Source organism: Sitodiplosis mosellana, unplaced genomic scaffold (assembly GCF_009176505.1).
Source record: "Sitodiplosis mosellana isolate CC-2019 unplaced genomic scaffold, AAFC_SMos_1.0 Smas_scaffold_1, whole genome shotgun sequence".
Lineage (NCBI taxonomy): Eukaryota > Metazoa > Arthropoda > Insecta > Diptera > Cecidomyiidae > Sitodiplosis > Sitodiplosis mosellana.
This window is the reverse complement of record NW_022595244.1, coordinates 5,405,083-5,417,373: the sequence shown is the minus strand read 5'-3', so window position 1 is coordinate 5,417,373 and position 12,291 is coordinate 5,405,083. Positions and strand designations below refer to the sequence as shown.

Genomic DNA, 12,291 nt, shown 5'->3' with positions numbered 1-12,291 from the left:
CTCAAAAATATGTCCGATTTTACTTCGTGTGATTACATATGAATTATTTATGTACATTTTCCAATGAGCAGAATCGCGATCGCCGAATTCATCTTGGCGTATCGTGTAGTAGGGCGCCTGATTGTACACCGTAACCTCGCAATCTATGAAGTTTCGCTTATTGTTTGTCGCCATGTGGCCGTAAACGGTACCTTTTGAATCTTCAGATTGAGTTTCGGAATGTTGGTGCGAATGATTTTGTCCACTTGGCTCAGCGGCAGAATTTCAACGAGCTGTGTACTTGCTTCGCCGGATGTGTTGATCTTTGGTGATTCCCGCATCATTGGCACCGGCTTGATGATTGGTATTTTGTCTTCGTTCGGTTTACGCGGCTGTCCTTCGTGACACTCGTCCGTGTATAAATCAGTGACACGAATCAATTCCTGTGTTACGACCCATGTGACTGACTGTAGCGTATCACCAAGATGAGCAATGCTCGACAGTACAAGATTGTTTGTGGTTGCCGACTGTGAAATGTATGTCGGAATAATTAATAGGCGTTTCAAGCGCCTGCATTGAGCGATGCGTGTGTCGAAGCCGGGTTTTATGTCAAAGTTAACTAGTTCCAATTGAACCAGTTTGGGAAGCTTTTCAATCGCTTCAAGAATATCAAATGTGGCACATCCTTTGCCATCCTCCAGACGTAAACGCTCCAAATTCCGTAGTTTTATTAGAATATTCTTTGCAAAACCACCGGCCAAATTATTACATTTGCCTAGCTCAAGGGACTCAAGTGCGGTCAACGATGCCAATGGCTCCAATTGATTAGCGTCCAGTGACTCGAATGATGTTAGCGAAAGGTGACGCAAACTGTCTAACTGAAGCAATGCTCGCAAATTCTCAATACTCATCGATGAACCTGATGATTTTGTACCTGACGATAAGCGTAGCTCTCTCAAAGCAGGCATATTACACGATGTCGGAAAAGAAAATGAATTTCCGGTTATGGATAGAGCGTTCAAGGCTTGTAGATTTGTATTTGTCTCAAGCAAAGCGGTTACAACTTCAGATGGGCATCGACACAAGTGCAATGTTTCAAGATCCGGCACTCGGCTTATGTGCGTTATGAAATCATTCCAGTCCAAAGATGATGAAATCAAAATTTTCCGCAAGTCCAAGTGACGCGTTCCATGTCGTCGGAGTGCTGCCATCAAACCAGTCCAATCGTTTGCTTGTGAGTTCTTCATTCGTACCGTTTGCCATAAGATACTGTTGTTTGCAACATGATTCCACATACGGCACACACTTGATGCGCGAAGAAGTTCCTATGGTCGAAACAAAATATATTTGATAAACGGTTGAAAATCGTGTGATTCACTTAGAATGAGCTGATGAATGATATGGATAATAATCATCGTGAATAATTGACGCGATTAAAGCCTTTGACATACCTGAACTTTCAAGTATTGGAAAATATTGAACAGTATATCATAGCCCCTTGATACGTTGTTGAAAAATTCGGAAGCAAAAACCGAATGAACTGATGCTGGTGCTGAAGCATAAACGTTGTTTGCCGCCGGAAGTGACGGCGATGTTCGGTTAGCAGTTGAACTGCTACGTGACGAAGTTGACTTTGAACCAGCAACTGGAGTGTGCGGCCTCGATCTGAAACACAAACAAAGAGTTCTCCATTTATACATCGACCAAAACTGTGTAGAAGAACAAATTTGTGTAACGAAAGAGTCTTAAACCAGAAGGGGAAAATTAGAGAAAGGGTGTGATGCCAAGCAATTTTAACGAAGAATACACGCGTACTAAACGTACAAATGTTCAAACAACAAATCGGTAAACACAAGTGCATCTACAGCCAATGAGGCATGCCACTGTGCAACTAACTATAACTACAGAAAAAAAACATTGCACAAGTGCATGGTCATACAAAAACCTGAAATGGGGATAAGAAAAGAAAACAAAAATTGTATATATAACACGGAAGCAAATAAAAAAAAATTGTCAAAAAAATTGAATTGAGGTTAAGCTACAGGTGCAAAATCTACGAATTTGAAAAAGTGAAGTGAAAAAAATGCAAATGCAATTCACTTACGAACTCTTAGTGGTTTGATTTCCGTTGACTGAATCGGGTGTAGTGGCGATCTTAGCTGTTTTCGGAACCATAATATACTTTCGGCCAGCAACGATGGCAATCGATTGTGGTGCCGATAAATCGTGTTCGGTTGGTGCAGCTGTGTCATCTTTTGCTGATTTTGCATTTGTCGGTGTGGATGTTGCTGATTTAGTCAATGAATTTGGCAATGGAGCTTTCTTCATCGGTCGGATCGGTGTCGTTAATTGTTCCGTTGAATTTGCATTTACCATCTTATTCTCGATTTGTTGATCCTTATTAGCTGCTGCTGCTGCCGCCGCTGCTGCTTGTGCACTCTGAGCGGCTTCGCTCTTCTCACGTTTGCAATGCTATACACATCAATAACAAACAATATCAAAAGAGTATTAGATTAAAATGGTTCGACTCACACGCAATAAATGAGCAGCGAATAAGAATCAAGTGGTTTTTTTATACTTCACAAACAAAGGTGGTGATATGACGTGATCCATCCTTGCCAACGCATTCATGATGATACATAAACTGACACTTCTTGCACTGCAGCTGCGGTATGATTCCCATGGCCAAGACGCAATTTATTGTGCACGGTTCCCTACTGTGTGTGATTTACGCAGAAAAACCAACCATGTATTTTACGATAGAAGTGATAGAGATAGAGAGAGATACAGATAGAAAGAGAGAGAGAGAGAGAGACAGATTGTAATGATCGAGCAGAAGCGACAAAATGAACGGACATGGTTTTTCCCAGTTTTTTTTTCTATAGAGATAGGCATCACTTGATGTGTTTAAGGGGACTAAATAGAACAATTCTAGCTTTTGAGGCTCAGAAAATCGAACACAGATTTAACAGCTCCTACTTAAGACTTAGAATTCAACTGCTAAACAGCACGGTACTTACTTTGATTTTGAATTTATTTTAGCTGCTTTCGGTTGAATCACTTCGATTATTTCACGCTCGGGCTGTCGTTTATTGCTTGTGGCTGGGGTCTGAAATTGCAATGAAAAAACCACAAAATTAATCGTTAAATAAAATTGAAACCAACTGATTTGTGTAAAATGAGAGAAATAACAATATTTTTGATTTTTTTCGTACAAAATTCGCATTTTCACGACAGATGTTTCGGTTAGCCATGTTTTATTTTTACCATCAATCATGAATGTGTCAAAATATTCAGTGGCTGCTTGTTTGGAACCGGTCTAAACCGCTAACACTTAGTGTAATCAAATAATCTCAAGTCTGATACAAATTTCGAATGGAATTAATTATTAAAGTCTATTGAATTAGTGATACGAGAATAGTTTGCGAAGATGTTTTCAACAACGATATGTTGGTAGGTAATGTGTTGAATTATTCATTGTTAATGTAATTAAAATGATACCGTATCATTGATACGTTCCAAGAGATTTCAATTTGTGTCTTACCCGTGATTTATTGCCTATTGAAGATGGTGGTGGTGGGCTAGCACCTTTTGGCATTTTCGGCTTTGGAATACGCTTGCCAAGTACTTCTGGTGTTGGTATTGCTTCGGGTAGTGAGGCTTGCGGTCGTTTCTGTGACGGTGTTTGAACCTTGGCACTGCGTACAATTTCTTGTTCGACTGGCATTCCAATGCTTTCTTTAGCAAACGAAAAATCGCCAATATCTAAACTTTGATCCTTGAGTGCACGCAATTCGGTCGATATTTCATTTTTGGTTCGCAATTTTCTGCCACTCGGCGAATGATAATACACTTCACCTCTGTTGTCACTTTTTGTTGTGCTCGATAAATTGGCACGGAACACGACTTCACGTCGCCATCCAAATTTGAAGGGATTGCGATATCGTGGATCGGTTTTGATGATGTGAGCCGGTGAGTCGGTGGCCGTTGTCACTGTCGGTGGCTTTGGTGGTGTGGTTGACTGTGGTGGCGGCGGCACCGGCACTGGCACCGGCGTTGGTTCAACGGTTGGTTTTATGTCATTCATTTTCACTTTCGGTGTTTTTTGTTCAACTTTGTCCTGCAGGCGAAAAAAAATCAATCAAATGTAGTCAACTCAGTGTCAAACGGGTCAGATCCCAGAGAAGAACAAAACTTACTTCGATTAAATTGGTTGCTGTTGAGTTTGGAGAATCGGTTTTTATTCGCTTTAGCAATACTGACGGTGCTGCAAGAAATGAAAAGAAAACAAACAATCAAACACAACGTTACCATTACCATATCCATTCACTTCACTGAACTGGTGCAATTATGCACCGTACACAAGCAACGCAGAAAAGAGAAAAAAAAACAACAACAGTGTGAAAAACAAATAACAAATTTACCCCAACTTGTGCATTTACTAATATCTTCAACGGTGAAACCCATAAATTTTTCATCGTCATCACTAAATTCGCTGGCATCGCCGAAATTCACATCGTCGTTAATGTCGTTTTTGTTGTGCTGTTGTTTATTATTTATCTTTGCGGTTGATTTACGTTTTGCCGACTTTTTTAGCGAAGCTGTGCCACCATTTTCTTTTATTGTTGTTGTTGCGAGTGTAGACGCCGCCGTATCGTTGTCCGTTGTTTCATTTTCACTTTGTATAACTAAACGTGACTCGGATTCGGATTCCGATTCACTTTTTACACCAGCTCCACTACCACCGCCATCCGATTCCGGTTCGATAGCAGCATTTGTCTCGACGTTTCGGCCAGACGTGTGCAATTGATTTTTAACACAAATGCTATTCGCACCATTCGACGATGGAGCACAGTCTACAGGCGATTGTTTGTGTTCTGTGATTGTGGTTGTTAATTCATTGTCGCTGATTGACGTTTCAGATGATGGCACCACTTCATTTTGTTGTTCGTCGTCACCATACTCTATGCTTGAATCAGGGTCATTGAAATCCATTTTTTTTCCTCTTGAATTTTAGCCTTTTTTCAGTTGATTTATGCAAAATGTATGGATTTATGCGGAAAAACACGCACAATTTTCTCTTTTTCTACACTTGAATCTAGCCTGTATATCAGACCACTCGATATGATTCACTTGACTTGCAGGAACAAAATTGTATATCAAATCACATTGGAAGAGTGTTCAGAAGAACTCATACAAATTTAATTGCGGTAAAACAAAATGTATATCAGTGTATTCAGCCAATCCACATAATATAGTTTCCACGATGGAACACAGATAACAATTCCGTTTTTAACAATTTGTTTGCACAAATACTTTCGAGGTTATCCCGGTTTTCTCAATCTATTCTCACACACAATTCACTGTACGAATATGTTCCGAATCTCTCGTTTGTTCGTTTCTTCTGTTTTTTTTGTTCTCTCTCTCGTCAATTGAATGCCATCATTGATTTCGCCCGTTCAGGTTTGGTTACGCGATCACACAAAGGTCTTGGTGGCTCACAAAATGTCTCATTTATTTTTCTGCCTTTATTTTTATATGTATATCGGATCTTCTGGTGTGAGTGTTTTGATTGTAGGAATAATATTGGCTGCCGCGCGGAAGGAATATACGTTCGTGTGATAAAATGCGAGTATCTCAGTATAAAAACATCAAGCGACTCTTTTCAACAAGAGAGCGAAACGCGCTTCGGTTTTTCGGCACTCACATTTATATATACATACACAAATAAACACTAACACCAGCAAAATGCATTACATTTTTTTCTAACTCACAACTTCGGCACAGCATTTTGTTGGCGCTAGCATTCACTCAGGGCATTTGCTGCATGTGACAGATCGAATGGAGGACTTTTGTTTATATTTGATGAATGTTTGCTTTGACGCGATCAAAATACATGTCGTTTTGGGTTTAATACTTCTTATTTCTTCACTTAATATCTCATTCCACATAGGAGAAAAAAAATGAAATTTATAATAACAAAAGTTCAAACCTTTTAGTTTTTGAAAAACATTTGACATTTGCCCGACTTGAAATACACCAATGAATCGATAAACAATCTGTCAAATCCCTCCCGTTCTTGTTATTGTTTTGATTTTTGGAAAAGAATCCTTGTTTATTCTTCACTTTTCATCGCCAAAATATTTCTCTTCACGCTGCCTTCAATCCCACTTTCCATTGAATCCATAATCATAAACACACACTGCCCAATCAGCCAATAGCCACTTGACGCTATTTTGTTTTGAAAATTCTTCTGCGAACGATGACGTTGACATTTCAGTCGGTGTTGACAACTCATTTTAAATAGAACAAATTTTTTCTGTCTACGACCAAGATTTTTAATAAACAAAACATCAAACCATTCCCATAGAAAATTCCATAAATAGGAAGAACAAGATGACAACATCGAGTTTATTGGATATCGATGTTGACTCATTGTTCGAGCAATGTAACATCAGTGAAATTGACCTCGTTCACAAAAAGCTCCAGCAGAGCATAGAGGCAAAGAAGGAAGAGTTGCGAATAATGGTTGGGTAAGTTTTGCTCAACTTGTCTGCTTCTGCCGTTCATTTTAGCACATTTTTCGATTATTCGTAGTGAGCGTTATCGTGATCTCTTACAAGCGGCCGATACGATTGGTGAGATGCGTAAAACATCATCAAATGTCATTGAGCATATACAAGGAATCATCGGAAGTTGCCGGAATCTCAATGAGCATCAATTGATTGGTTTCAAAATCGAAACGAATGCCGAACGTGGTTTGTTGCCATCGGATGGAGTGCAAAGAAATTACTATGGCTGCATGACACAGATTCACCTCTTGACCAAATTGCCTGAATTAATATGGAGTCGTCTAGATGAATCGGACTATTTCATTGCAACGCAGATGTTTATCTTCGCAAGACACATCATCACCGGATTGCAGTTGGATGCAAATATCGATATCATGCGGAAGTTCCCAGTGGCCAAACGACAGTGGAATCATTTGAATCAATTCTTTTTCATGATCAAGCAAATGTGCCTCGAGCAATTGGAACGGCCGGAACTTTCAACAGAAACGGCTGTCAAGTGCCTCACTAGTTTGGTTTTACTGGAAAATTGCCAACTTGATAAATTGCTTGCGATGTTCATTCAACTGAGAGCTCGTGCATTCCGTAGAATGTTGACGACAATCAACGATGAGCACAATATTGCGGGAAAACCGCATCAATCGGTTAAAAATCGAATTATCGACAGCTTGCAATTGCTGAACGAAACAATTCTGCAGGTTTTCAAATGCTTTATCGATAATAATGATTCTAGTGAATCGACTGCAGGGAAAAAATGCCTATTGGCTCGAGAACTGGAGTTGATCACTGGACCAAATGCCAAACCTGTCATTCAAATGATTAAGTTGGACGAGTCGCTGATGAACGACACTTTGCCATCGCTTATATCGAAATTCAAGTAAATTCACTCCATTTGGATCTTCCAACTTGGATGAAGATTGTTTCTAATGTTTGACTTTTAAATTTTTCTCCCAGGCCACAGATCCAAATCCAACCAATTGATTCGGATGCAGTGCGGCGAGCTCTTGATACATGGCTACAAACTACGGAAAGCGACTCGAAACAACTGCTTAAAGTTGTCATTAATAATATCAGCTCGGTTCGAACTATTCACAATGTGAACAAAGCGGTTTCGGAATTGGGTAATTTTCAACAATTGAGATGGATTAGAATTGTTTATGATTTTATCAAAGATACATTTGTTAAAATATTCAAATTCATCCTTTCGTTCCTGTAGAAACACCAGCAAATTGGAAGCAAATCTTGCAAAGTTTGCATCTGAGCAGCAACATTGACTTTTATCACAAGTTCTATCAGCCATTAATGCAAGACCGCATTAAAACCATCATCACAACATCGTGGCAAACGGCCATCGAGCAAACTGAGAAGAATATTTCAGAAGTATTCGAATCAAATGTCCTGTCCATGAATGGTAATATTCTTTCTCTGCCTTCTTTCTTTGCATCTAGCTCTTGAGTTAAAAATGCTCTTTTTCCCCATGAAACACTTTTATTGAAAATTTCAATCTATTTTCAGATGAAAAACCATTTTGGGACGAGGAACCTGAGGATAGTCCAAAGAGTTTGAAGCAAGCATTGGATCAAAATCGCCAAAATCATCGTCTTCTAATGAAAATCAAAGGCTATTCGACGGAGCTGTGCACAATTTGCAATGAATTAGATAAAAGTGTTGAGTCGATTTACAATGATTTGAGTTTATACGTTAGTTCATCGTCTACGGAAAGAATTGAATTGAGAGACGATCCAAATGTTCGTAAGGAACAAACGCATCTGGTCGAGTTTTTGCGAAGTTGTAGTCAAAATGGAATTTCTGAGTAAGCAAAATTCACATTTTTCTTCTCTTTTTCCTTTTTCCGTATTTAATTCTAACCTAAAAATTCTCCTTTTTTATGAAATAAAATCAAATAAAATGAATATTTCGTTCAACACATTTCAGTTTGATATCAAAGGCTAAATCATTGGGAGCTGCAAACAATGATCGAGCCCATTCGATAGCATTTCTAGCTAAATTGCTGAAGGCTGTGACGGAGATTTGTCCGAATGTGAAGCAATGTTTAATGCCAACATCTTTGCTCCTATCGAACACATGGAATGAATCCTCAAACGTGTCACATATTGAACACTGGGAACGGATATGCCGCTTGTTAAACGAAGAATCGGTGAATCTTTGGAAGCAATGGATTGACTTATTTATTGGTGAACTTTTGCGGAATCAGAATGGTCTGTGCTTTAGCATTAAAATCGATTTAATGACATTGCTCAATGTGTTTCTAAACTGGGAAACTTATGTAATCGAAGAGAAAGACGAAACAAATGCATCGATTCAGTCAACCATTCGTGTTCCGGCCCATCCAAGTATTCCACTACAAAAGTGTCTCTTCGACTCGTGTACCAAATTGAATGAGAAAATAGCCGAAACATTACCGAAATCCGTAACTACACTGTTGACCGACCGTTTATTGGATCGGATTGTAAACACTTACACGGAGCTCAGCGATAAGAATGAGTTTATTTTCACCAATCAAAATGCGTGCTTGCAACTCTATTTCGATTTAAAGTTTTTGACACTTTTATTTTTGAATGGAAAACGAAATGATCAACTTCAAGCGCTGGCCAATAAATTCAAAGCCGGCATCGATCCATTTGACTTTGAACTACTTCACAAGTATATAAATGTCAATGTAAAGTTGGCCGCACAGCGTAAGCAACATCAATACGGTTTGCTCATATCCAGCACAACAGCAAATCAATCGCTATTGGCTGCAATGTCCAAAACTGGTGCCACAAATTTAGCCCAAGAAAAAGATCCAAACTTATTGCCGCTGGCAAACAATGGTGTTGCACACAGCAATTGGTTCACATTGCTACCAATTGTCGTTTCAACAAAGACAGCCGTTGCGTTGAGTGAACCGGTTGAAAACAAAGTGCCGGTTGTCTTAGCAAAATCCGATAAGGTAAACAAATTGCACATCATCAACAATAAACACATTCATCGAACTCATATATTAACGAAATTTATTGAATTCTTTGATTTGTTTAACAATCTCTTATGTGTGGCTTAACCGTTTTTGTTTATTTCGATTGTTGTTTTTCTTGACATGATAATATTTGGTTAACGCTTATAAATAACTTTGATATTTTTGCCATTTCATATTTTTACAGAGAAAATCGCCATCGAAAACTAGCGGAACGTCGTCGTCGTCCACACAATCGATTACGCAGCAAAATTTAGCCAATGTCAAATCGAATGCAGCTGCGTTCTTTGGCGCTATGTCACAGGACTGGTTCCGATAGGTTTTCAACTAACATTATTCTCGGCGAAGATTCACAGCCACTGCTTTGTTATGTCTCTTTGTGTTTAACATAAAAAAAAAATACATAAATATATTTGAACGAAAAACAGTGTGTATGAATGTGCGATTGGAAAATGACAAAATTAACGAGCTTAACCTAACATTTTTTTTTGCAATTAACTAATGTAAGTATATGCGATTTCACCGTTGTATACGTTGAATACGCGATGAATAATACTGAATTTTCGAGGTCATGCGATTAGGCAATTTTATAGAATTTCACCAAAACCCTTGTCGTCAGTTGTTCTGGCGATGAGTGGTCTTTGAACGATACCCATTTGAAATAAATTATCTGACTGTATTTCGGGTGGCATTATTGCTTTCGGCTGTGGCGTCATCATTAACGACAATCGCTTTCCTTTGTCAGCTCGGACATTGCGCACCACCGATGGACATTTTTCAGCACTGTTTGGCATCGTTTCATTCAATTTGTACTGTATCTCTTTTCTGGTGACAATATTTTTGGAGCCCGATGGTGTGAGAATCACCTCAATGCATGAACCTTGAGCGGTGAATGAACTCGATGTTGATGGTGTATTGGGAGCTCGAGTTTTCCGACGGCCTGGTGTATTGAATCCGTCATAGTCATTTTCATCATAATCTGGCATCGGTTCATCAGATGTTCGCTTCTTTTTCGTTGATTTTGGCTGTTTGGCCAAATTTGCTGTCGGACAAAAGTGACGTGTAGAGTAAATATGGGTTAGAGAATTGTATGGATTGAAAAATATTGTGATTTTCATGAATTATTGGGGATGTCAAAAGGCGTCAATTTCTAATACACAAAATATAACGCATGTTTTTACCTTTCTTTGGCGTACCAATATCGCCTTGTTCACCTGCATTCTGCTGTACGATGGTAGTTATTTCTTCTTTCGTGGTTGTGATCGTAGTTGTGGTTAAGATGGTCGTTTTTCTAAGAAATTGAACGTTCCCCTTTTTGAACACCTCACATGCCGTTGCTTCATCCACTGCCGAAACCGCATTGGAAGATGGTTCATCACCACCCACGCGCGACATCGTTGGCTTCACTAACTCCATACTATTTGCATTGGTATTCATGCTTGAATTGGTCGAATTATTCATACTTTTTATTGCGTTTGACAGTGCCATTGGCGAGTCAATTGCCATTGTGACCATATTACCCGTTGTGGCCTCTGCCGTTTTTTCGGTGGTATATTTTGAATGACGATGGCTTTCGATCCTGCCCTTTGTCTTGATATCATTTCTGGTGTGCTCTTCGTATGTCTTTTCCATAATCTTGATCTTGTTTTGTGCCAGCTAATAAAACAAAAATAGACCATAATGAATGTCAGTCTAAATTGCATTTAACCAGTGTGAAGTATACCTCTTTATACGTCTTTACAAAAGTAGAAATGGCGTCATCATCGTCGCTAACTTCGATGCAGCTATTCGCATCTGATACATTACCTTCGTCTGGTACATTATTCGATTCGGACAGACGGTCATCATCTTCAAAATCATTAACTTCGACTTCATCTCCTGAATTACTCTCACCGGACGTTAACTCACTTTCCGAATATTCTGACAATGCTTCATCCTCAATGACTTTGTCCATACCCTTATATTTCTATAATTGAATTTTCAACGAATTAGAAACTACAACTATTTGAGCGTTTAGCTTGACTTACATCAAAGAATTTGTCCCATTTCTCTTCACGTTGTACAACCAAGTCCTGTTTGACTTGTTGCCAATCGACTTCTTTGTCTTGTCTGTAAAAATGTTGAAAATGTGATTTAATTTTGAAAACATGACCAAATTTATTATAAATTTTCTATTTTTTCAAGTCGCTCCAATGATGTTTTGTTTGTAAATTTATGCACTTTACTCACCCTTTACTCATTTTCAACGAAATGTCTTTCTGAACGCAGTAACTTTAATACATTGCAGTCAGTTCTAACCGAATAGCGCTTGTTGTTCTGTCATTCGAATTGAAAAAAATATTCGCATAATCTCTTCTGTGCATTATAGTGCCCTCTGTGTTTCTGTCCAATGCAAACCAAAAGAATATGAAGTCCCTATTGAAGAAAAACGAGTGTTAACAGTTGACTTTGCAAACAAATTATAAGAAATTGCACTATTTTTGGAAACACGCGATTATTTTCAATATTTGAAGTAATGATTTATTGATGAAATTGAATTTTTTTTACCTATATTCATGAGAAATATGAATATTTTTGCAGTTAATTTACTTCATTTGCCACAACTCACAATTTTTTTCTTCATTCTTTCATTGCTTTACTCAACAGTGATGTCGATTTCTGCAGAAATTCATAAAGATTGATGTGTGAATCATAAATGCCCGTTTTTCTAATGAATATTCACAAACTGTTCTGTTGAATGTTTGTTTTTTTCTACATCAAAATGCTCAG

At 38.5% G+C, this 12,291-nt stretch overlaps 3 protein-coding genes across 4 annotated transcripts; 1 reads left to right on the top strand and 2 right to left on the bottom strand.

Moving 5' to 3' along the window:
- LOC129574468 (uncharacterized) lies at positions 1–5,705 on the bottom strand. 2 transcript variants are annotated; one of them, XM_055456533.1, is made up of 8 exons: positions 4,404–5,703; positions 4,179–4,246; positions 3,524–4,099; positions 3,000–3,088; positions 2,558–2,696; positions 2,084–2,451; positions 1,431–1,644; positions 1–1,304 (listed from the first exon to the last, which is right to left on the bottom strand). In XM_055456533.1, exons 1-8 carry the CDS (start codon positions 4,972–4,974, stop codon positions 144–146), a joined length of 3,186 nt encoding a protein of 1,061 aa, XP_055312508.1. In that variant the 5' UTR covers positions 4,975–5,703; the 3' UTR covers positions 1–143. The 2 variants fall into 2 exon arrangements, with proteins under 2 accessions (XP_055312508.1, XP_055312516.1); XM_055456541.1 differs by lacking the exons at positions 2,084–2,451; positions 2,558–2,696 and having other exon boundaries at positions 4,404–5,705.
- A 54-nt stretch (positions 5,706–5,759) lies between these two features.
- Positions 5,760–9,947, top strand: LOC129574479 (conserved oligomeric Golgi complex subunit 1). The gene is made up of 7 exons (XM_055456552.1): positions 5,760–6,512; positions 6,577–7,425; positions 7,503–7,669; positions 7,765–7,959; positions 8,064–8,361; positions 8,484–9,501; positions 9,710–9,947. The coding sequence occupies exons 1-7, from the start codon at positions 6,376–6,378 to the stop codon at positions 9,839–9,841; spliced, it is 2,796 nt and encodes a 931-aa protein (XP_055312527.1). The 5' UTR covers positions 5,760–6,375; the 3' UTR covers positions 9,842–9,947.
- On the bottom strand, positions 9,546–11,894 carry LOC129574485 (uncharacterized). Its single transcript, XM_055456566.1, has 5 exons — positions 11,752–11,894; positions 11,550–11,631; positions 11,246–11,488; positions 10,704–11,178; positions 9,546–10,564 (listed from the first exon to the last, which is right to left on the bottom strand). The coding sequence occupies exons 1-5, from the start codon at positions 11,760–11,762 to the stop codon at positions 10,110–10,112; spliced, it is 1,266 nt and encodes a 421-aa protein (XP_055312541.1). The 5' UTR covers positions 11,763–11,894; the 3' UTR covers positions 9,546–10,109.
- Between the last annotated feature and the right edge of the window lie 397 nt (positions 11,895–12,291).